General features: G+C 43.8%; 1 protein-coding gene across 1 annotated transcript in view; it reads right to left on the reverse strand.

Moving 5' to 3' along the window:
- The window catches only part of DMRT1 (doublesex and mab-3 related transcription factor 1), a 111,958-nt gene extending 95,296 nt beyond the window's left edge, over positions 1-16,662 (reverse strand). Inside the window, 2 exon segments of the mRNA NM_214111.1 lie at positions 11,693-11,888; positions 16,217-16,662. Of these exon segments, the coding sequence (NP_999276.1) occupies positions 11,693-11,888; positions 16,217-16,555 (535 nt within the window). The 5' untranslated portion in view covers positions 16,556-16,662.

Consider the following 26,540-nt stretch of genomic DNA (forward strand, 5'->3'; position numbering starts at 1 on the left):
TGACTAGTATCCATGAGGATGCGGGTTTGATCCCTGGCCTCACTCAGTGGGTTAAGGATCCAGAGTTGCCGTGAGATGTGGTGTAGGTCACAGACGTGGCTCAGATCTGATGTTGCTGTGGCTGTGTTGCAGGCCAGCAGCTGTAGCTCCAATTCAACCCCTTAGGCCAGGGAACCTCCATATGCAGTGGGTGTGGCCCAGAAAAGAAAGGAAAAGAAAGGAAAAAAGGTAATTCAGTTCAGCATCAGGGATCAACATTTATGTGAATTTTTCCCCAGGGGAGTCAAAAAGGTTGTCAAAATGCATTTTAGTGTCGAACAGTAAGACACCTTGAGGCTGAGACATAAATTCAGATCTGCACTTACAGAGCTGCTTGTGACGATGGTAAAAGGGACCCTGACTAGTGGAGAATCAGTGAGACAGCAACCAGAGCCTAGGGCCCACAGGCACCCCCACCCCATGCCTCAGCTTCATGGTGCCACACTGAGTACTCCAGGCTCAGAGTCCAGATCACCTGGCAGAGGTACAGAAATCACAGCATCCCGCAAAAGGTGACAGCCAACCTTCCTCTGGGCCCCCTTCCCTATGAACCTCATGCCTTTCAGAAATTTCCGAGTCCTCATTACCACAGAAGCATGGATTAGACTAGCATACATAACAGAGAGGTCAGCATTAAAGCCAAAATATGAGTCTGGGAGAAGAAGGAAGAAAGGATATTGGGGAGATCAAAGGAAACCTCTCCTGCGAGTCTACAGGTGATTCCGAAGGCCAAGGAAGCTAAGCTGGCAAAGGAGGCTATCCTTCGCCAAGACTTACTGAGAGGAACAGAGAGGGGTGTTAACACAAAGTGGGTTTAGAATGTCAGCTTGGGAAGATGAAACAAGTCCTAGAAATGGGTGGTGACAATGGTTGTAACACATACTTAATGCCATTGAACTGTACACTTAGAAACGATTTAAATGAGAGTTTTATCCCCACATCCAAATGTCCACTGCGGCACAATGGGTTAAGGATCAGCATCGCCACAGCTACGGCTCAGATTCCATCCCTGGCCCCGGAACTTCCATATGTTGGAGGAGCAGACATTAAAAAAAAAAAAAAAAAAAAAAAAGTTAAAATGGTCAACCTTATGTATATTTTGCCACAATAAAATCTTTTTTTTTTTTGTCTTTTTGCCTTTTCTAGGGCCGCTACCGTGGCATATGGAGGTTCCCAGGCTAGGGGTCCAATTGGAGCTGTAGCCACCGGCCTACACCACAGCCACAGCAACTCGGGATCTGTGCTGCATCTGTGACATACACCACAGCTCACGGCAACGCTGGATCCTTAACCCACTGAGCAAGGCCAGGGATCGAACCCACAACCTCATGGTTCCTAGTCAGATTCGTTAACCACTGCGCCATGACGGGAACTCCAATAAAATCTTTTAAAAGGAATGCGTTAATAAAACAACAGATGGGACAGAAAGGCATCCGTAAGATCCAAAGGCGAGGAAGGGGCTGAGGTGGGGTCAGTGAACAGGATCCCAGAACAAGCAGATACAGGAATCCAAGGGTCATGGATCTAAGGGACAGTGGGGAGCAGGTGAGACAGTGATGACACAGATGAGCTTTGTGACGTCCCCAAAGCCTCCTGCAGCAGCAAAGGCAAGCCTGTACTGCAATAGCATGATACCTAGGGTCGCCTTCTATAGAAGTTCTCCAAGGCTATGAACAGCCATAACAGTAAATTCTAAGCTCATCCATGTCCATGAAGGGCCCTGTTCCCATTGGCCACATGAAGAACAGCTATCCACTCCCACCAGCTCTCAGGTTTTCTCTTCTGCTGTCCACAGCAGGGACGGCACTCTTCCATTTTTAGAAATCCAAAGATAAACATTTTTCTTGCCAAGTTTCTAGGGCAATAGAATTCCCTCTCCCTTGTTCTGAGGAAATCTTGTCACCCAAGGTCTAAAAAGTTGCTTAAGCCCTTCACAAATAAACCACTGTTTCTAGCAGCCAATAACACAACAAAGAAAACCCATCACCAGGTGCCTCTATGCTTTAATTCCTCAAGCACTACTCCTTTCACTACAACGTACACGTGATAATGAGGGAAAAGAGGACATTTTTTGAAAGAATGGATATTTACATATTCTGGTGATAATAAAATGCCAACCTAGAGAATCTTCCAGGGTCTAAACTTCTGGTCATCAAAGAGACTATGACTAGGTTTTATAAATTTAGTGTTTGCTAGGATGAAAGCACCTCGGCTTTTGTTTTTAAAAAACTTAACAGGATGAAGGCACCTTACCCCTTAATTTTAAAAAACTTCACCATGAATCTTCACATACTGCTGATAGAAACGTAGTAAAATAGTATATTCTCTTTGTTTTATTTTAGTTCTTGTTGTTGTTCTTTGTCTTTTTAGGGCTGCACCAGTGGCATATGGAATTCCCAGGCTAGGGGTCCAATCAGAGCTACAGCTGCGGCCTATGCCACAGCCACAGCAACTCGGGATCCTATCCGTGTCTGCCACCTACACCACAGCTCATGGCAATGCTGGATCCTTAACCCACTGAGCAAGGCCAGGGATTGAACCCACAACCTCATGGTTCCTGGTCAGATTTGTTTCCGCTGTGCCACAACCGGGAACTGCATTACACCTTTGGAAAACATTCTGACAGTAGGTTAAACATCCTCAGAAGGTTAAACACAATGTTACTTTATGCTTCAGCAATTCCATTCTTTGGTATATACCCAAAAGAATGACACCTCTCCATACAAAAACTGGCACAAAAAGGTTATGGAAGTATTGCTCATAATATCCCAAAAGCATAAGGAACCCAAATGCCCATCATCTGATTAACTGAAAAAAAAAAAAGTCTGATATATCCATATAATGGAACATTATTTAGTTTTTTTAAAAAAGGAAGAATAAATACATGCTACAAACATGAATAAACCCTGCAAACAGCAGACTCAGTGAAAGCACCTGCCTAGGACCATGTGGGAGGGGATGAGGAGTGATGACTAACAGGTACAGAGTTTCTCTGAGGAAGAGATGAAAATGTTCCGCACTTAAGACTCCAGTGATGGTTTCACAACCTTGTGAATTTACTAAAAAATAATGAATTACCTACTTTATAGATAAATGAATTATATAGTATATACATTACACCTTAGGCTCTTACATGGCATTTGAATTTTAAGCCATTAAAAAAAATTACATACTTTTTTTAAAAAAAATCACAAAGCAAAAAATGCAGACTGAATATCATGATTTTACTCCCTGATACCTGCAGATAAGTTCAAGATCACTGACAGAGTGTTTTAAAACCAAACTTCAAATTTAACCATCATTCTTCATTTATTGAGCAAAGGTGTACTGACTACATACAACAAAGCCAGGCACTACACGATGTACATGAGTAACATGATGAATAAAATGCAACCTCTGCCCTTAAGAATACACTTCCACAGGGAATTCCCGTCATAGCTCAGTGGTTAGCGAATCCAACTAGGAACCATGAGGTGGCGAGTTCGGTCCCTGGCCTTGCTCAGTGGGTTAAGCATCTGGCGTTGCCGTGAGCTGTGGTGTAGGCTGCAGACACAACTCGGATCCCACGTTGCTGTGGCTCTGGTGTAGGCCAGCGGCTACAGCTCTGATTGGACCCCTAGCCTGGGAACCTCCATATGCCGCGGGAGCGGCCCAAGAAATGGCAAAAAAGAATACATACTTCCACAGAAAAGACGGAGGTGTGAACCTCAAATGCTTTTATGTCTTTTACATATGCTTTAATAAAATTAATTTATTTTACAGCACAGGGAAATATAGCCATTATTTTATAATAACTTCAAATGAAGTATAATCTATAAAAATACTGAAATACAATATTATGTTGTACACCTGAAATTAATAACACTGTAAGTCAACTATACTTCAATTTTTAAAAATCTGGGAGTTCCTGTCGTGGCTCAGCGGAAATGAATCTGACTGGTATCCATGAGGAGGCAGGTTCGATTCCTGGCCTTGCTAAGTGGGTTACAGATCTGGCATTGCTGTGACCTACAGGTCAGACACGGCTCAGATCTGGCTCTGGTGTGGTGTAGGCTGGCAGCTACAGCTCCAATTGGACCCCTATCCTGGGAACCTCAATATGCTGCCGGTGTGGCCCTTAAAAAAATTTTAAAAATAAAATAAAAAATCTAATTTGTGACTCTAAACACTGTATTTACCTTCTTTGGTGGCTCTAGATGTTTTCCAAATTTCCCTTCTAGCCAAGGTAGACCAGTAGGCTGCTTCCTACAGACTTTGTTGTTTTAACTTCCTTTCAGAAATCCTGTCTACAGAGAATTTCTATCAGGCCAATTAACTTCAATATTTGAAACGAAAGCATGGACTGCCCTCAGAATAAATAAAATTGGTTGAGGTGCTACTCAAACACTAGGTTCTCAAAATGATCAGTACCATTAATCTTAAGTGTTTTCCTTCATTCACGCTTCCAAATTTTGCTTCAGTTTAAAGAGATTTGTCTTGTTAAACATCCTGGAAGTTTCTTTGACTCTGAAAGTGAAATTGGAGAACACTCTTATCTGAAGCCCTTTTAAAAGCAATCTCTACATCTTCTACTTGAAACTGAGAGCTCTGTCTAAAATCAAATGGAGCTCATCTCATATAAGTGGCCAGAATCCTCCAAATATCAACTCTCAAAGTAATCTGGCTAACATGTTGTGGCATTTCAATTGAATGAAGTGCTTCTTTCTGTACAACATGGAAAACTGTGAAGATAAAATCCAAAATGATGTTCTGAATTTAAATAACTCCACAGAGGATTTTTAGGCAGCACAACTACCCTGCGTGGTACCATAGCAATGGGTAGATGCCATCATTAACTTGTCTAAACCCTCCCACAGAAGGCACAACACCAAGAGTGAACCCTCACAAAAACTATGGACTTTTGGTGATGGCGATCTGTCAACGTCAGTCATCAATTGTAACAAATGTACCTTTGGTGGGGGATGTTGATAAAGGGGAGGTGTCCATATGGGGTGGGGGGCAGAGAATATATGGGAAACTTCCATAACTTTAAATTTTGCTGTAAACCTATAATTGCTCTAAGGAGTGAAGTTCATTTTTTCAGAAACATAAATAACTCAGCATCTTCAATTGGTAGTTCTCGACCATATTACTTCCTGGTAAAAATGGCATAGGGACATGATTCCATTTTCAAAGTACTACACTGCACGTCTGCAAAGCATTTAAGCACTTAGAAGGCACCCAACCAGGATGGCATGTGTGCCCTACCGGGGTGAGCTCGCTCTCTCTCTGAGCTGAAGTGGACTTCCTGCTAAAGAAAGGTGAAGGAGGGGGAGGACAGAGACCTGGCTGACCCTTCCAACAGGGGAAAGGCGAGTGAAAGCAGGCCACTGGTGTGGACTGGGGTGGGGGGTGCCGCCTGAGACAGGAGGAGGTGGCTTGACTCGGGGGAGTATGGATGTGAGTGTGTGTGGAAGCCCAGGGTGCTCCAGAAGGGAGGGCCCAGGAGATAACATTCAGGTCCTTACTTACAAAGGACACGTGTGCAGAACCCGATTCTCTACAATGCAGCCCTTCATCTGACAACTCTGCACAGAGAAGGAGAGACAAAGAATTGTGCGGACCTTGGCGAAAGCACTGGGCGAAACGGCATTCTAGCAGCTGCACAGGGGGTTGAAGGAAAAGCAGACATAAAATAAGCGGGAGCCCAAATTCCATATAGGAAGAACTGCCTATGAGATTTTTTTAAGTCATCAGCTAACTTTCAAACGAAATATGTACTTGTATCTGAGGCTAAAATTGAAAAAAAAAAAAATAAAACCATAGAGATAATGCTGAAGTTGCTATTAATTCACTATCATTTATAGTCAAAAACGCTCACCTCTTTTTCTGGGTGCCTCCAAAATGGCTGGAAAGACACTGCTAATCCTAGTACCCCTGCCAGCCTCTCTGATCCCACTAGTATGAGAAAGAGCAATGCTTCAAAAGACTGCCTCTTCACAGTAATACCCACGATCGTAGCAAGTAACGACCGAAACCTTTATACCCATTGTTGGAGGAAACCTCAGTCAGTGTTTCTGGCCAAGGATTTTAGCAAATCTTTGGCTAAGGAGCGTAGAGACTTCCTTCTTAAGTATGTCATCCTACTCAGAGGGGTCCTTCTCCATTAAGGAAACAACAGCTTGTCAATCCAGGTTCCTTCACCGTGACCTCAGAACTCAGCCAATACCCTCAGCAATGATTCTTAGCATTTCTCACTTTTGGCACTTTCAGGAGCCAAAAGGAGATAACTAAGAAACCTCAAGGACATAAACATCTGCTGGATTTCACTAAGCCTCTGCCCTCGCAGACACCAAGCATCAGGTATTTTGAAGAAGGTAAGCAGCTTGCTCCCAGGAGGAGCCCGGCTGGTGGGCTTCCCTAGTCCAGGGTAACTCCTCCATTATTTTTGCATGAAATAACTGCAAATCCCAGGCTTCCATATCGATAAAATGGAACACCAGGCCATCAATAAATTCCACGGTTTTAAATGAAAAAAACAAAAACAAAAACAACACGAGTGGGAATAATACACTCCCATTATGTTAAAATAAATGTATATATACACACACACAAATGACAAACACACATAAGCTTGCACATGCATCTCATAATCCTTGGATGACCAACAGGAGACCTACAGGCTGGGACTGGAAAAACAACTATCTTTCACTGAATATGTTTTTGTACACTATAAATGTTTACCATTTACCTACATAAAGTTAAATGTTTTTTTTTAATCTTAATCTCTTGCATAAAGTTAAATGCTATTTCTTAAAAGAAATCTTAATCTCAGAGTTCCCATGTGGCGCAGTGGTTAACGAATCCTTGGCCTTGCTCAGTGGGTTAAGGCTCCAGCATTGCTATGGGCTGTGGTGTAGGTTGCAGATGCGGCTTGGATCCTGCGTTGCTGTGGCTCTGGTGTAGGCCAGCGGCTACAGCTCCAATTTGACCCCAGCCTGGGAACCTCCATGTGGTGTGGGAAGCAGCCCTAGAAAAGACCAAAAAAAGAAAAGAAATCTTAATCTCTGGAAATTTACCATAAGCTTTGTCTTTGTTAGCAGTGCTGTGTAGGAAGTCAGCCCTTGTGTGTTGTATAAACTTGTCTGTCTTGTCTCTGGTTTCCTCCCCTTCTCTCTCTCTCCCCACCCCCGCTTCTGCCCTTCCCCCCTTTGTCTTTCTCCCTCTATACACTTACACAGTTTAACTTTACCAGCATTTCTGTTTTTCCCTTACTCAGGTCCCAGCCCAGTGCAGCAGTTAATGATCCCGCACAAGAGTTCTGGTGGAAGTCCTGTGTGTGATGACCATGGCCGAGGCCCCTGCCCCACCTGGACAGCTGGCTCTAGGAGGCCCCATCTTCCTCTGCAGGTAGAGCCTCCCCCCAACCCCACACCTGAGCACAGGTGCACCACACACAGCTGGCTTCCACACTCCCCTTCCCCCCACCTCTTGGAGAGCTGGTTCAAGACTCCGAAATGACTCCAAGGTCTATCAGCTTCAGGGCCAAAGAAGGGAATCTGGTCACATCCTCCTTGACCCTGAACCTTCTATCATGCTCCCCTGGTGCCTCTATTTGTAACTTTCCCTATCACTACTCCGAAATACCCTGCGAGAACTTCTTTGTCATTCTGAACTCCATCTAGCCTAAGATCCTTCTCTAAGGCTCCACTACCCTCAGATATCAAACTCAGACACCCCTTCCACACAGATAAAATGTGGGACAGCAAGCAAGACCAAGTTCACCTGCAGTCCCTACAAAACGCCCAGCATTAACAGTGATCCAGCAGGGGCCTTTCCCTGTTGTCTTCCCATGAAGACCTGTGACCACAGCCTTCTTCTACACCAACCGAGAATGGTCCCCTCTAACAATGTTGCTATTTGCCCATTAGCCCTAGGGATTAAACCATAACAGAGCCAATCACAACTGTGCATATTCCAAGGAACTAGTCCCACAGCCTCTCTTCACAGGCAAGTGAAAAACCCATGGGCTTTGAGACCAGACACACCTGGACTGAATCCCAGCTCAACTCAGCTTTATTCTGGGGCAGTTTCCTTACCATTGGCTTCGTTATCTGTAAATAGGAATAGTAATTCCTCCTTCAGAAGGTGCTTGTGAACATCAAATGAGTCACTCCCCTTTTCACTCCTCTGGCACACCCCGTATGAGCCCACCCGTCGAATCCACCACATCGGCCCTGACCCTGGATTACTTGGTAATTAGCCTTAGACACAGCTTCAAATCCCAAAGCACAAGACTCACATTTCTGACAGATATACTACTTCCTTCTTATGAAAAGGAAAGTTCAGAAACTGCTATAAATGTATGAGTAAGCAAGCTAAAAAACAAGAAAACAATACCACTTCCTTTGTTAACTACAGAATCGACAGCCCCAGAAACACACTGGAACAGATACGCGGACGCACCCACCTGCCGCAGAGATTACCACCCCTCACCTGCTTTCTTTGGTGCCCGCTAACCTTCTCCTTCTAGTATTTTATGGTTGCACCTGTGGCATAGGGAAGTTCCCAGGCCAGAGACTGAATCTGAGCCACCACTGCAACCTACACCACAGCTGTGTGTTTTAACCCACGGCACCATGCGGGATATTGAACCTGAGCCTCCGCAGCAACTCCAGCCACTGGGGGTCAGATTCTTAATCCACTTTACCACAGCGGGAACTCCAACCTTCTCCTTCTATATAATGGTCAAGGGGCCTAGAATCTTCAAAAGCCTCAAAGACCTCATCCCTTATTTTTTGAGAAGAGGAAACAAGAGGACCAGAGAACTAAAGCAGCTTGCCCAAAGTTGCACACTAGTTAATGACAGGAAGCTGACAACTTCAGTCTAGTGCTTAAGAGCAGCAAACCAAGTAACTCATGAAAAGCTTGTGCAAGAGGAACCACATTGCAGGGCTATATTTCATGGAACCTTAGAATGCTCAAAAGATTCTGTGAATCTTGCACATGTGTTTAATATGGAATGTATGTCTTTATTTGCCAACAGCCTACTACAGATCTTGCCTTCTAGACCAATGCCATTAAACAGAACTTTGTGAGAAATAGAAATGCACAGTATCCAATATGGTAGCCTTTAGCTATATTTGTGCCTACTAAGCACCTAAAAGATGGCTAGTGCTACTGAGGAAGTAACTGTTTAAATGTCTTTTATTTTTTATGATGGCAAAACATATATAACATAAAATTTACTATCTTAACCATCTTTAGGTGCACAGTTCAGTAGTATTGAACACATGCATAATGTGGTACAACCATCATCACCATCCATCTCCCTAACTCTTTTTATCTTGTAAAACTGAGACCCTATACCCATTAAACTGTAACTCTCCATTCCCCCTCCCTTAAGCCCCTGACAACCATCATTCTACCTTTGTGTCTATGATTGTGACTGAGTTATGTAAGTGGAAGCATATGGTATTTGTCTTTTATGGTAAGTTTATTTCACTTAGCATGTCTTCAAGGTTCATGCATATTTTGGCATGTGACAAAATTTCCCTTCTTTTTCCAGTCAAATAGTATTTTACCAGTTTTTGCTTATCTATTCATCTACCAATGGGCACCTGAGTTGCTTCCACATTTTAGCTATTATGGCTAGTTCTGCTACGACTGTGGGGCACAGTTATTTCTTTAAGAGCTGCTTTTGGGAGTTCCCGTCGTGGCACAGTGGTTGGCGAATCCAACTGGGAACCATGAGGTTGAGGGTTCGGTCCCTGCCCTTGCTCAGCGGGTTAACAATCCGGCATTGCCGTGAGCTGTGGTGTAGGTTGCAGACGCGGCTCAGATCCCGCGTTGCTGTGGCTCTGACGTAGGCCAGCAGCTACAGCTCCGATTCGACCCCTACCCTGGGAACCTCCTTATGCCGCGGGAACGGCCCAAGAAATAGCTTAAAAAAAAAAAGTCTGCTTTTGGAGTTCTTGTCATGGCTCAGTGGTTAAAAATCCGATTAGGAACCATGAGGTTTCGGGTTCAATCCCTGGCCTCACTCAGTGGGTTAAGGATCCGGTGTTGCCGTGAGCTGTGGTGTAGGTCACAGATGTGGCTCGAATCCCGCATTGCTGTGGCTGTGGTGCAGGCTGGTGGCTACAGCTCCGATTAGACCCCTAGCCTGAGAATGTCCATATGCCACAGATGTGGCCCTAGAAAAAGGCAAAAAAAAAAAAAAAAAAAAGAGTCTCTTCAATTCTGTGAGGTACATAATCAGAAGTGGAATTGCTGGATTATATAGTAATTCTGTTTTTAACTTAATTATGAGATGATTAAATTTTAAAAAGAATAGACAAATTAAAATAGATAAAAGATAATTATGTTCATCAAATAATTACAATACTGTCTTCCATAGCAATTGTACCATTTTACACTCCCACCAGCTGTGAACAAAAGTTCCAGTTGTTCAGACTCTCTGACATTGAAAACAGACTTGTGGATGCCAAGACATAGAGGGGAAGGAGGAGGATGAACTGGGGCTTTGAAGTTAGTAGATGCAAACTATTACATTTAGAATGGATAAATAATGAGTTTTTACTGTACAGCACAGGGAACTATAACCAATCTCTTGGGATAGACCATGATGGACTATGATATAAGGGAATGTATGCTTATGACTGGGTCATTTTGCTGTACAGCAGAAATTGGCACCACATTGTAGATCAGCAATACTTCAACTGAAAAAATTATATTTTAAAAAGTTCCAGTTTGTTCACATCCCCCCAATGTTGCTATTTTCTGGGGAGTTTTGATAGTAAATACCCTAACTGGTATATGGATGTACTCAATGCAATTCTGATTTGCATTTCCCTTATGTTAAGTGATGCTTAGCATCTTCTCAGGTGCTTTTAGCCATTGGTATATCTTCTTTGGATGAATATTCTCGTTTTATTTCACTGTAATTCATTTAAATTTAAACAGCTGCACTGTCCTTCCACACTGGACAGTGCAGCTCTAGGCCACCATGGTCCTTGGAGTAATTTGCAGACCCAGTGCCATCAGCACAGTGAGCTCTGGAAGCAGATGGACCAATGCAGATACTTTCTAGTTCTGCAGACATAGCCAGCCACTTGAACTTTTTACATCTCAGTTTTCACATGGTATAAAATAGGATTAATAAAGAATGAAATGAAATGAATCCACACACACAAAGGCCCTCATATAATCTTACTAGCAAATGGGAGAGAACTTAAGTTAATAGGACACGGCTTTCCTCACTTCCCAGTGTCCACTGAAACTCCAGACCTAGAATTTGGCTCTTTCAGCAGCTTTTCCTAAATGGATTGTCATCCTTCCAGAGAAATGGACTTTCAGTTCTAGGAAACAAGGATCTTTAGCTCCCACCAAGAGATCCCCAAAATGGAAGGGACCCTCACGCCCTCTGGCATTCTGTGATTCTGACTTGTCCAGGTTCAGCCTTGAAACAACCAACAGCAAAGTGAAGCTGTCCAATTCTGGTTCCAGAATTCAGGCCTACCTCCTGTGCGAGGCAGTCAAACACAGACCTTCAGGGGGCGGGGGGAGGAATCTTTTAAGAAACTCTCTAAGCTCTGAGTGTGGTTTGGGGCTCAGGACTGTCCTAAGACTGTTTCTGTGGCCACAGCGTGGAGCCCAGGCCCCCTGGGGTTACCTGGAGCTGCAGTGGTGGGGGTGCTGGCCGCCGGTGGTGGTGGTGGCGGCTGGGAGGAGCTGCTGCTCTCAGTCATCAGGCACGGGTTGCTGCCATGGTTCTCTCTCTTGACCAGCAGCTCAGCCGCGCTGGGCAGCGGGATGGGGTGGCTGATCCCCAATTCCTCCTCCTGAGCCTGCTGTCTTCTCAGAGCCACCTGAAAGCAAAGGGCAGTGAGTCACGCTCCAAACACCCCAGAATCACTCCTGCAGTTGAGCCAAAACCACCAAAGCCCCGCCCACCCCAGTCATTGCAATTCATTAGGGACTCATTAGCTTCAGCAGTGAGGCCTGAGAAGCCTTCGTTTCTTTTTTAAAGCAACTCAAGGAAACTATGATGTGCAGCCACCAGCTGAGAAATGATGGAGAGCCAGAGACTCTGGCCCACAGTAAGTGCTCAAAAAATGTCTGTTCGAGGAGTTCCCGTCGTGGCTCAGTGGTTCACAAATCTGACTAGGGATCATGAGGTTAGGGGTTCGAGCCCTGGCCTCGCTCAGTGGGTTAAGGATCTGGCGTTGCCGTGAGCTGTGGTGTAGGTTGCAGACGCGGCTCGGATCCCTCATTGCTGTGGCTCTGGCGTAGGCCGACGGCTACAGCTCCGATTAGACCCCTAGCCTGGGAACCTCCATATACTGCAGGAGCAGCCCAAGAAATGGCAAAAAGACAAAAAAAAAAAAAAAAAAAAAAAAAAAAAAAAAAAAAATTTCTGCTCGACAAATGAGCATGAAGAGGAGCAGGAAAGGTTAGATGAGGAAAAACTGTAGGATCAGCAGAGGAACACCATGAAGAGCTGACAGTTCGCACTGACAGATTAGGAAAGAAGGAGAATGGGATCACTCACCTCTTCCTCCCACAATGTTTAAAAGGCCACTGTACTAGGAACAGTGACCCACAAATATACAGGAAGATGAGATTAAATCCCAAGGTACTCACAGGTTAAAAGCAGAAACAGGAAGCAGGCAAACATGCAAGGGCCATTCAACACAAATTGTGGCAGATACCACAGGACAGGCACACACCTATCCTCCGGAAGAAATTCAGACCCAAGTGTAAGGATTGGGGGAGGTGGTAATGAATCAGGGCCTTGAAGAATAGGATGAGTGGCGCTGGACAGGCATGGATGAAGGGGCAGAACAGTCTGGAACAAGAGAGCAGGGAAGATAGGGAAAGCAGGGGCTGCTGAGGAACCCCTGCAGAGCCCTGTTCTCTGGGAGAGGAGGGAGCCTGCAGAGAAGGAGGAAAGGGAGCTGGAATTTGGTACTGAAGTCCCTGTAGAGAGGCTGGAGGAGGTGGAAAGGGAGAGGGCAGGTGTGATATTCTGGGGGGGGGGGGGGGGGGGGGAGGAGCTTGCTGGGAAGGACCCAGCACACCTAGAAACTCTTCATGATCCCTCTTCCACTTATCTTCTTTTAAATAACACTGATAAAGGTTGGAAAAAAGCAGTATCAAGAAAATAACCTGGTTTTTTTGGACTGTGGGATGGAAATCCTGTGAAATAAGATTGTTATGATCATTATACAACTACAGATGTGATAAATCCATTTGAGTAATAAAAAAAAGTAAAAAAAAAAAAAAAGAAAGAAAATAACCTTGATGTAATACTAAAACTACACTCTAGATCTCTGTCTCTCCTTCCTCCCTCTTTTTTCTCTTCCAAAAGATTTAATAGAATACCAAAAGTATACAAATTTCTTAACGTATAGTGAAGGACTATATTCTTAGTAAATTAACCTGTTGTTTTTCACCTCTGACAGGGCTGTTAAAATCTCCCACTATAATTCTGGATTTGTTAATTTCTCCTTCTAGTTCTATCAATGTTTACTTTGTTAATTTAAAGTGATATTATTAGGTGCATACTGTTTATGATTGCGCTCTTTCTGGCGGACTGACTGCTTTATCAGTATGAAATACTTTTAAAAAATCTGTTAATGATTTTGCCTTAAAGTCTGTATTGTATGATATTACTCTAGCTAAGCCATCTTCCTTTAACCAGGCTTTTAATTTCACCCTTTCTGTATTTAAATTGCGTCTCTTATAAACAAGTTAGTTTGTCTTTATTTATTAATTTGAATATGTAATCCTATTTACATTTCAGATGATTACTGATGTATTTGGGATTAAATATTAAAAAAAAGAAAATAACCTGGTTTTGCTTATTACATGTACCAAAAAGGGAGACTTTCTGTTGAAACTGACCACTGGTGTTAATAAAATGAAAGTGCAAGTACCTGTACCTCAGAGGCCCAAATACAAGCCAACAGTTGAAATCAAAATGGTAAACCGGAAATGCAATCCTGTTTATGTGTTGCCTTAGGAAAACTGTGGTCCAAATTTAGAAAGCTGATCAATTTGGAAGTAATTTTACTCCTAACAAGAAGAGTCTTCAAAAAACATCCTTGAATAATCAATGATGATTACGGAATTAAGCTTAAATCTTTTTTTATTAGCCAAGATGTTTAGAAACACAACAGTAAGGATTTGGCCAGAAAAAAAATTTTTAATACCCACAAAGGTGTTAAGCATGTCACTGCAAACTTACACACTGATTTACACAAATCCCACGCATGCACAAAATGTACAGGGTATTCTACAGTCCATAAACTAAAAACACTTTTACAAAGACCTCTCAAGGCTTCTTAGAAATGTTATTTAAATGAGGAAGGTGGGACAATTGATTTAAAATACACCTATCCTAAAATCATAGCTAAGATCAGTTTCTAACTAGAATTTCTAGCTAGATTGACTGAAAATGGCTGTTAAGCCGGTGTTAAAGGATTTTATTCAACACAGCACAAGGCTTCTGGTGTGGAAAATACTGAAGTTTCATATTATAAAAGTAACCCTGAGCTGCTTTTGTTCTTCACATAGCCTTCTTCCAAGTTAGTGCCCCTACTAATACAGCTTATTCAACATTAATGGCCAAACTCAGATAAATATTTTTATTGAATTTTAAGGAAAATGCCCCTCCCAAGCATACTCTCCACACTAAGTATTAAAGCCAACACTTAAACGTTCAGAAAAATGTTCTACCTACAAATACAACTTGAAATGTTCATAAATGTTTTCCAGTAACTTCACTGTGATGCATTTTAATGCTATACTCAGTGTGTTCTTTTCACCGTCTATAGATTAAGCTAAAAATCCATTTAAAAAAATAAGTGAAACAACCTATGTTTCCATGACTGCACTGGCAATCTGTGAAGCCAAAACGTATCTATAGTTTAAAACACATTTCTAGAAATTGGATGTATATAAAAAGCATAATCTCTAAGCACTTGTGCAGTACTGTTCAACGCTCTTATCTAAATCATTTTCAATAGAGCGTACTTACCCGTTCCTAACCAAAAGTAGCAAATCGTTAGAAAAATTTTTTTGGCATCTTTTCATTTTAAATAACCTTTTTAAAAAGGATGAAACAACTTCCAGCTGGAAAGAATGTACATCATACTCTTTTAAAAATTCTTTTAGGATATCAACTTTATTTCCGTTAGGATGCTAGATTACTAGCCCAATTTAGGACACTTTAAAAAGCACAACTACAGAAAAAACCTCCAACTCATGCATTTTCTCCCCTACGCATATTTCTAAAATCCTTAAGTGTGTTTTTAAATATAAGCAAAGTAACTTCTACTTGAATAACTTGGGTCCAGACAGCAAACTTTAAAACTCTAAAGAAATTTCCGCAGTGCTCAAAATGGCTGAGACGCTCAGCCTGGATCCACCCCGGCGAATATGAAAAGTGCGCCAAGAGCACAACGAGGACCACGCCACGCTGGCGTCCGTTACAGAGACTTTTCCAGAAAAGCAAAGCTCCCGACACCCTATCCAGAGGAGCAACAGCCTGCCGGGTCTCCGCTTCTCCCTAAGAAGCAGTCACCCTCCAGCACCCTCCCTATTTTAAGAGCACCTCTCTGCTCAGGGGCGGAGTCTGGGATCCCACGGAACCCCGAGAAGGGCAAAACCCCCACCTCTGCTCAGAGAATGAGGTTAGAGATCCCGGGGTTCCCCCCAAGGGGCGAGCCCCGCAACTCTCTGTTCGAAGCGGGGCTGGAGATTCCGGGGACCCTTTCCAAGCAGTGTGAACCTAGCAACTCTTGCTGGAAGGTGAGTGTAAGGGATCCCCGGAACTCCTAAGCAGAGAGAAACCCGTTAACTCCGCTCTGAAAGAGGGATCAGACAACCTGCGGATCCCCGAAGGGGCGAACCCCTAACTCCAGCTTTAGGGAGGAAACAAGGATACCGCGCCCCCTGAGCAGAGTAAACCGCGCACCTCCCAGCTCTCGCAGCGGGATGAGGGACGAGTTCCCGCCCTCCCAGCCCGGCGTCCACGCGGGTCCTGGAAGCCCACGCCCCGAGCCCTCCTCCACCTTCAGCGAGCACCGCTGCCTCCCTCCCGAACCCGGGCCCCGCGAGGCGCGGGCCTTGCCAGAAAGGCTTTATGCAAAAAGTTCAGGGGTGAGCGTGGTTCCGGGGCGCCAGGACTCACCTGCGCGGCCATCACGCGCTGTCTCTCTGCAATCAGGTTGCACTTCTTGCACTGGCAATCCCGCCACATGCAGAAGCGCTTGTGGCCCTTGAGCGGCGACGCGTAGCCGTGGTTTCGGCATCGTGCGCACTTGGGCAGCCGCGGGGACTTCTTGTTCGAGGCAGCGCTCATGCCCGACGCCCCGGAGCCGCCGCCGCTGCTGCCCCCGGAGCCCCCGCCGCCAGAGGTCCCAAGCAGCGCTTTGCTGAAACCCCCCGCCTTGCCCTGCGGAGGTGCGCCGGGGGCGTGCGGGGCCTCCGACGGTGCCGAGGGCTTGCTGTATGCGTCGTCGTTGGGCATGGTGCCCCAAGGAGAAGCGCAGGGACTCTCCGGTGGCTGCAAGGGAAGCACCCAGCCGACGGCGAGGCTCCCGAGGAGAAGTCGAAGGAAGCCTCTGCTCTGCAGCCGAAGGTGCAGCTGGAGTGGCGAGGTCGGGACTCACAACGCTCTGAGTGGTGGGGGGTTGTGCCTTTTTTTTTTTTTTTTTTTTTTTTTTTTTTTTTTCCTTTTGCGCGCGCGCGCGGCGAAGAACTTTTGGATACTTTTCAGAACGTTCCCGGGATTGTCTGGGCGGGAGAGGGCGCGAGGCGGCACGGCCACGCCCACCGCCCCCCAATTCTAGCCACTGTGCTCTCGCTGTGTGCAAGCTTGCAAGGGCTGCAAACATCCAAGGACGTTGCTGCTGGGCCACTGCAAGTGCACACCTGGAGCAGAGGTGCTCGGGGTAGTGTGATTCCTGTACACTCCGAGGTGCGCAAGCCGGGCTACCCGAGCGCTGCAAGGAGGAAGCTGGGCTCCCCAGCTCAAGAACGTAGCTGTGCATAATAGTCGTGCAGGCTGCTTGGAGGAGGCGCAGACCACCCAGTGGGATCCTCCAGCTCCCTTCCCCCCAGTGTCGCCATTCTCCAAGTTTGATAGGGCAGACGTTGGCAGAAGCCAACTAAGAAAGTGATTTCTTTCTCCTTAAAGGGAAGTAAGTATGACTTTGAAGAAAAGAGAAGCCTCTGTGCTTACATCAGCAAATAAGACCCAAAGTGTGGGGCCCAAGCGTGCCCCAAATTGGGCCTTTCTGTTCTTTGGTTACCTCTTGCTGCACCTGTGTTCATATACTCTCAAGATTTCTACCTGCTGGCTCCAGATAACTTCAAAATCTCGAGTTCCAGTCCTTGTTTCTCACTTCAGGGGCATAAAGCTTCTTGCCTTTTAGGGAGCTTCACTCAGGATCTGCAAGCACTGGAAACTCAGTCTTTAAAAAAAAAACCTCGGAGTTCCTGTTGTGGCGCAGTGGTTAACGAATCCGACTAGGAACCATGAGGTTGCGGGTTCAGTCCCTGCCCTTGCTCAGTGGGTCAACGATCCGGCGTTGCCGTGAGCTGTGGTGTAGGTTGCAGACGCGGCTCGGATCCCGCGTTGCTGTGGCTCTGGCGTAGGCCGGTGGCTACAGCTCCGATTCGACCCCTAGCCTGGGAACCTCCATATGCCGAGGGAGCGGCCCAAGAAATAGCAACAACAAAGACAAAAAGACCAAAAAAAATAAAAAATTAAAAAAATAAATAAAAACCTCAATTGGGGTGGGGAGGGGAGATGTACAAACTTAAAATTTGTGCGTTTTAATCATATCTCAAAAAAGCCCAAATCCTCTTACAGCCTTCCCCTCACCCCCACCCCCAACCATGTTTGTCTTCCTCTCTGCATTGGCACAGCAAATCCAGCCCTGAAGCCTACTGATCATTTCTTCCTACACACCCAAGTATCCTTACCTCTAAGGCCAGCACTTCTCACCTCTGAATCTCTGCAGTTGCTTCCAGCTGGTGCCACTGTTTCTTAGTCTTCCAAAATATTCCATATTCCATGTACATTGCAGCTGGCCCACTGTAGTGGCTTCGTATTATTTTCTATAGTGAAAAACAAAAGTTAAAGACCTAAGGCTGCAGCTTAAAGGACTTTGAATGGTCTCCCTCTGCATTTCCCAGCCTCATATAATTACCAAACAGCTTGGAGGGGTTCTGTGTTGGCCTCTTACATACCTCTTTGATCAGTGCCACATGCCTGACCTTGTAGTGGCCATTGTCTAGCCAGGAGGCTGCCCTTATATCTCTCCCCCTCTCTCCTTGCTTTTCCCCAGCGTTAGCATTCTGGTTCCAAATTCTTGGCCTCAACCCTAAGGGGTTGGTTCTCCTAACAATCTTGGCTACCCAAGTCAGCTTCTCATCAAAATGCTTGTCCTGCTCTTTCAACAGATTAGCATCTTCAGCCCTGAGCTGTGAAATCCTCTAACCTGCATTTTCCATTCTGATTCTGAGGTCTTGTTCACAGGATCTTTGCCTCAGCCTGGATTTTCTCCATTAGTGTTCTCTGCCTGAAAATTATTTCCTAAAGAAGCTTCTAGCTTTACACGATACCTCGTATCCTACCCATCAAGCCAGTGGAGCTTTACTTAGGATGGAGGCCAGGACGCAATCACTCATCATCTCATTCCGGAGCCTGTTAAATGATAACCACTATTTGGTTCAGGAATATCCATAAGACTTTCATTAAAACATACATCCCAATTGCTATTATCTACTACTTAGTTTTTTCATATTTACATTTTAATACATTAACTAAAGATGCATCATTCTCAAGGTCAAGTCCAATTTCCAAGGATGAAGTCAATGCCAGAAGCAGTGGCTGTCAAATCCCAAATTACAGAGGAGCACGGCATCCCCTCACTACAATCTATGTTGGAGGGATTCAAGACTACAGAAAATTTGGGGCTAGGAATCTGTGTGACCAAGATATTAAAACATAAAATGTAGTAAGTTAATAGCCTAATAAAGTTTTTATTCACAAACCACAGAAGAGGTACCAGACACAAGATGATGCAACAGGGCAGTGGGAAGACCTCAAGGATGAAAGGAGTGGTCCCAGATATTTTGAGCAGTTTGGCTCTGTTATCTCCTTTCTTCCCTCCCTTCCTTCCAGAAACCAGACCTTATGAAGGATGATGATGCAGATCTGCATTTACTGAGGTATAAAGATGTCCAGGGCATAATGATAAGTGGGAGAGGAAGGGAGTTAGTTGTAGAATATGGCAGGGTTAGGCAAAGACTTCTTAGATATGGCACCAAAAGCACGAGTGATGAAAGAAGAAAAAAAATGATAAATTGACTTCATCGAAATTCAAAACCTTTGTGCTTCTAAAGACATCATTAAATACAAGACATATATCTGATTAAGAACTTGTATCTAGAATACATAAAGAACTCTTGTGATACAATAATAAAAAGAAAAGTAAACCATTGCAAAATGGGCAAAATTTTAATGGACATTTCTCCAAAGAAAATATTTCAACGGCCACTAAGCACATGGAAAGATGCTTGATATTCTTAGTCATTAGGAAAATGCAAATGAAAATAAAATGCAAATGAAAACTGATATATCGTTTCATATCCACTAGGATGGCTATGCTCTAGAACACAGACAGTAGCAAGTATTAACTAGAATGTGGAGAAACTAGAATTTTCATGTATTGCTGGTAGGAATGTACAATGTCATAGCCATTTTGAAAGACTTTACCATCTGACTCAACAATTTCATTCCTTGATATCTACCACAAAGAAATGAAAACATTACATCCATACAAAGACTTTGTATGTGAATGTCATAGCAGCATTATTCATTTGAAACAATCCAAATGTTCACTAACATTTGAATGAATAAACAAAATGTTATATATCCATACAATGGAATATTATTCAATCATCAAAAAGGATAATGTATTGACACATACTACCAGTAAGGATAAATCTTGAAAACATTATACTAAGTAAAAGAAGCCAGATTCAAAACACCACATATTGTATGTTCCCATTTACATGCCATGTCCACAGTGGGCAAATCAATATAGAGGGAAAACAGGTTAGCAGTTGCCAGGACTAGGGTTGGGGATGGAGAGTAAATGCTAGTGGGTATAAGTGATCTTTGAGGGGTGACGCAATGGTCTAAAACTGGATCGTGGTAATGATTACAAAATTCTGTAAATTACTAACATTATTTGTATAAATAAAACAAGAGAATGTTATTTACCTCAATGAAGCTATTTAAATTTTTGAACTAAAAGGAAAAAAAAAAACATCATGGAGGTACAGTGTGATTCCATTTCTGAAAGAGAAACTAAAGTGGGTTTTGTTTTGTTTTTGCTTTTTAGGGCAACGCCTGCAGCATAGGAGGTTCTCAGGCTATGGGTCAACTGGAGCTACAGCTGCCAGCCTACACCACAGCCATAGCAACACGGAATCCAAGCTGCATCTGCAACCTACACCACAGCTCACGGCAACACCAGATCCTTAACCCACTGAGCAAGGCCAGGGATCGAACCCAAATCTGCATGGACACTAGTTGGATTTGTTTCCGCTGAGCCACAACAGGAACTCCTAAAGCGTGTTTGTAACTGCTTGAGCAGGTTATTGAATTCTCCTTAGGTTACAGGATTATGGGTGATATTTGTCTTAAACTTTGGGTGTTTGTATCAGAGCAAGCCCATGTTCTGGTGCCCTCCCCTTCTGCCTCTTCCCCTACAGCCAGGTGGTAAGAAGTGACATCTGAGTTTTGTCCTGATGGGCTCAGCACAGCCCTATGGTCAATCCCATATCACCAGCATTCTTAGCATTAGAATTTGGAACCCAGGCTGGCTTCACAATAAATTATTACATGTTTTGCTTTCCAGTTACATAGCTATGTGGTGCATATATTTTGTTTATGATCTGTTTTTTTAAATTATCACACATTACTTTCACCATCAGAAATAAATAATACATTCTTTTCTTGGCGAGGCAATATAGCATCATAATTAAACATCTGGCTTTGAAGGCCAGCTGTGTGACCTTAGGCAAGTTTCTTAACCTCTCTGTGACTCTGTCAGCTCATCTCTGAAAGGTGGGTAATAATATTAACTACCTCAAAGATTGTTAGGAAAACTAAATTAGTGAATACTCATGATGTGCTTATAAAATGTCTAGCACACAATAATATATATGCTGTTATTGTTATTATCTACATATTTGAAATTTAAAAAGTAGTGCATGAGCAGGATACATATAGATATAACCTTCCACCTACTGGAATAACTTATGGGGAGGGGAAGCTATATTAAGAAACATCAATGATAAATTTTATCTATTTTGCATTTTGTCCATGCAAGCGTTTTTTTTGCCTGTTCTTTGTAGAGCAGTTCACAGGGAAAGTTCTCTGTGGTGCTTCTAACTATATATACATGAACCAAGACATGGTATGTGTCCAAATACTCAGTTCAAGTGTCAAGTATGGAGCTGAGAGTCAGCTGGCCAGAACAAATGACCTGTGTCCAACTGCGTGTGTTCAGCTCCCAGGGAGGGTATGAGCAGGAGGAATCAAGGCAGAAGAGGAACTCTAGGGCCTGAAGCATTTCCCTGTGTGAGAGGGAAGACAGAACGGGACTTGAGTAGGCACAAAGGAGAAAACGGCTTTCTGGGTCGTGGGAACATCAGATGGATGGTGGGCATGGAGAGTGAGCCTGCGGGTTGGGGGAGAGGGCACAGACATGCCAGTATGGAACAGAGGAGTCAAGCTGGAGCCCAGCGGGAGATAAGGTTGGAAAGATAGCATGGCACCTTGCCTGCCAGTGAGGAATTTGGCTTCTATCCTACAGGCAAAAGGAGAATCATGGACGCTTTTGACCTTGGGGTGTTGGAAGAATGAAAGTGGCGCGCCTGCCCGTCACTGTGTGATTTGAACAGGCCACTTAATGTCTTTGAGCCTTCCATCTTTATGAAGAGATGACAGTTATCACAGGGATCAGAGATGTTTGTAAGATGCCTAGAACCATGCCTGCCACACAGAAAATACTCTGTCATTGTTCGTAGCTGATACAAACTGCAGTTTGGGTTAGAGGAGGAGAGATCCGAAAGCAGATAACACTGCCAGGGACCTGACAGTCAGGAAGATGGCTGGGCCTAAGGTTGCAACAGTGAAAGCTCATTACCAGCCACCTCCCTCTAGGTATTCCAGTTCCTACCAACATCCACACAGACAGACATCAGCAGGCCGAATCCTAGAAAGCATGGTATGAAAGAATGCAGGCCTTGCAATCAGGCTGCCTGGGTAGAGGCCCAGCTTTGCCACTTACCAGATGTGTGCCCACAGGCAAGTCACTTACCCTCTCTGTGCCTCCCTTCCTTCATCTGGAAAGTGCAAATAAACTGAGAGGTGGAAAGATGCAATGGTGGTATCTCTAAAGGGCTGAGGTGAATGCCTGCAAGAAGAATAAGCACCGTCTAAGTGCAAACTCTAAGGAATTCTATGGGAAAGATTTTGAAGCACAGATAGAAGATGAGGGGAACAAGGTGACAGGTTTTAGGATCTGAGCAGTTCGTTAGTTCCTCTCAAGTAAACTGCTCCCAACTAGGTCAATAATAGGAGCCCAGCTGGGAACCTGGAAATAAGTGACAAAATCTCTGAGCGGCAAATATGGCATATCAGCCTTGCATCATCTGAGCATCTGGAGTCAGTCTCAGGCTCTCAGGAAGACAAACAGACACAAGAAGGGGATACATCACAAGCACAAACAGCAACAGTTAAAGCTGACAGGAAGGAGGAGACAACACAACCACAGGCAGGAAGGGCTGGTCTGTGTTACTCAGGGCTGAGTTCTACCGTCTACAGTGAGCATCGCTGTTTTATGACTACACAGTGATTGATTTCTACAAGCAATGCCCGCTGAGTTATCAACAAAAGATTAAATCACATTCAGTTCCTTACTCTCTATTGGAGAAGAGTATAAATGCTCCAGTATTTGTCGCAATAAAAATTGTTAAAAGATAAGTTTTGACATTCAAGGAAGAAAGCTGAAGTTATTGAGGAAAGTCACTGAACACACCAGTGAAATGAAGTGATCCAGAGAAAATGTACTCGTGATGCAGAAAAATTTAAAAATATATTTTGAAGATAATTACAGATAACTTTTCAGTATTAACTGCTGTTTTAAACGTATTAGCTGCATACTGACCCTTTTCTGTTACCCTAAAGAAAAAGAACTGGCTTAACTTTATGAGTTTTTCTTGTAGGTTCAATTGCTTAAAATATCAAGAAGAAATCTGGTTAAAAATATTTATTTTACAAAGCTTAACTTGTTGGGGAAAAAGTAATAACATACCTTTACTGTCTAATATTTGCAGAGTCAAATGTCAGCTTGTTATTTCAGATTATAACTTACAAACGCCTTATTTTCACTGGCCACTTACAAGCAAAAATAATTACTTTATTATTTTTTTTCTTGTCCTTTTTTGTCTTTTTGCCTTTTCTGGGGCCGCTCCAGCGGCATTTGGAGATTCCCAGGCTAGGGGTCTAATCGGCGCTGTAGCCGCCGGCCTACACCACAGCCATAGCAACGCAGGATCCAAGCCGCATCTGCGACCTACACCACAGCTCACGGCAAAGCCGGATCCTTAACCCACTGAGCAAGGCCAGGGATCGAACCCAAAATCTCATGGTTCCTAGTCGGATTCATTAACCACTGCGCCATGACGGGAACTCCAAAAATGATTACTTTTAAAATTTAACAATTCATCCAAATTACAATCTATTTATTGAAGTACTTCTTATACAATCAACACTCTTATAAACTGAGGCTTTGCAGGAGTTTCCCTGTGCCTTCTCCTGTAATAGATTAAAAAGAACAGAGGAAACAGTGAAAACATATCCTGAAAATAAAATTTCATTTAAGAGTTTCAAATGAATTGGAAGTTAAAATGTATATTAGCAAAGAAGCTCAGATACATATCCCCTTGGGTTCAATAGCCACTATCTTACTGACTTCTCAGTTTGCTAACCAAAAAAAAAAAAAACGAGACAAACTGATAGATTAGCAGTGTTAATACCCTTAGGATAAATAACAATGTAAGTATGTCTGTATTTTTACTACAGGCCATTTATATGAGGTTAAGAGTTAGGAATAGTAAAATGAACATTTTGTGGCTGATTCAAAGTTTAAAAATTGAAACCTTTTAGTAGACACATATATATCTGCTATTATGTATTTTATCAAGCTTTTTTTTTTTTTTAAAGAAGGCTTTGTCAGGTTTCCACCAAAGTATGGAAGAAAACTGCACTGAGTTTTGTATATACGTATTTGTGTATACACACACACACACACACACACACACACACATATTTTTTTTCTCTCTCTCTCTTTTTAGGGCCGCACCTGCGGCATATGGAAGTTCCCAGGTTAGGGGTGGAATTGGAGCTGAAGCTGCCACCTGTGCCACAGCCACAGCAATGCCAGATCCAAGCCTCACCACAGCTTGAGGCAACTCCAGATCCTTAACCCACTGGGCAAGGCCAGAGATCAAACCAGAATATTCATGGATACTAGCCAGGTTCTTAAACCACTGAACTACAATGGGAACTCCTAGAGATATATTATTTTTAAAAAAATTATCAAATTCCAGAAGAAAGAACTATGAGTCAAGGAGTCCCTGTTGTGGCTTGGCAGAAAGGAACCTGACTAGTATCCACGAGGTTGTGGGTTCCATCTCTGGCCTGGCTCAATGGGTTAAGGATTCAGTGTTGCCATGAGCTGTGGTGTAGGTCAAAGACATGCCTCAGATCCTGTGGTGTAGGCTGTCAGTTGCAGCTCTAATTCAAACCCTAACCTGGGAACTTCCATATGCCAAATGTGTGGCCCTAAAAATCATGACAAAAAAAAAAAAAAAAAAAGAACTAGGAGTCAAGAGGTGAAATAGTAAGGAAGACTATGGCATTTGATGCCAAAATTAGACTAATCATAGCGATCATCACCCACACAAATTATTTAAAAACCACCTGTAAATATAAAATGACAAAACAACTAATTACATTCATTTATATATTTCTATACCAATCTTGATAAATATAGCTTCTGGTTGATGATAGAGTTATTGACAGAGTTGGCTGCTGTGACTTGAACAAACATGACTTCAGGAACACTATAAATATAGCATATGTTCCTGGTGCTGGAAAACAAGATAAAGGAGTAAAATATTTCATTATAGAAAACATCAGTAATAGTTCAGTTCGAGTTGTTTTGAGGAGTTCCTCACATGGCTTAGTGGTTAATGAACCTGACTAGCATCCATGAGAACAGGGGTTTGATCCCTGGCCCCGCTCAGTGGGTTAAGAATCGGAGTTGCGGTAAGCTGTGGCGTGGGTCGCAGACACAAGCTCGGATATTGGATATTGCGTTGCTGTGGCTGTGGCGTAGGCGGCCGACTAGAGCTCTCATTCCACCCCTAGCCTGGCAACCTTCATAGCCTTGGGGCAGGTGCAGCCCTAGAAACACAAAAGACAAAAAAAAAGTTGTTTTGAGTTCGTGCAGGATGCATTACCAATTGAAAGGTGACATTAGGTGCTAAGGAGTTCAGAAGAGAAAAAACTGAGGACTGGAGTGAGGAGAGAGGCTTCCTAGAAGAAGCAAGCTTTCAGGGGTGTTTGGATTAATGAACCAAATCCTGAAGGGGTGATAAACTTATGCAAACTAGAATTCAGTCTTCCGAGGAAGGACAGGGTCTCTCTCGTGATGGGGACATTTCATGCAGGCTTCATTCACCCAGTCTTTGTTCATCTCTGGGGTTGCCTATTTCCTCCATCCCCATCATCCCTTGCTGCTCTACACCGTCATCAGTGGAAGCATTCCTCCTGTTTTAATGGGCGCAGGGAGAGCACAAAGCCCTTCTTTGCTTCCCGGAAACTTACTGAGACAAGCCTCGTGTATTTTTATTTATTATTATTGACAAACACTATAAAAGCAGGGGAAAACAACAAGGAAATAGTCAGAGCGCCATGATTTAACACTCTCTGGCTTGCAAAGTGTAATCTCCTATTTCTCTTCCGGAACACGCCAAAGAAAAAGATCCCTGGCGGAGGCTCTCCCATCCTCAGACAGGCTTGCCCCAACATAGCCAATGGCCTGCTTACACAGCGCCCCCACAACAGGGAGTAGATTCTCCTAGTGTTACTGGTGCCATCCTGCACCAGGAGTCGGCTGTGGATTGAGCGGGGCAAAGAGTCCTCTTCCATCCCCCTTTCAGGCCCTATTTCCGGCATGGAAATTCCGTTCCTCAGTGATTGACAGGAAGTGTTTGTGCTCTGCCGCCCACGTGGGGAGCTCAAATGGATCTCCACGTGAGAATATGCGTTGCTCTTGCAGCTGGCACCCGCTCCAGGAGGCCGGAGTGTGTGTGGTGGGGGGAGTAGGGAACAAGATTGGTATTCTTACACCTTGGGAGTA

Source organism: Sus scrofa, chromosome 1 (assembly GCF_000003025.6).
Source record: "Sus scrofa isolate TJ Tabasco breed Duroc chromosome 1, Sscrofa11.1, whole genome shotgun sequence".
NCBI classification, from domain to species: Eukaryota; Metazoa; Chordata; class Mammalia; order Artiodactyla; family Suidae; genus Sus; species Sus scrofa.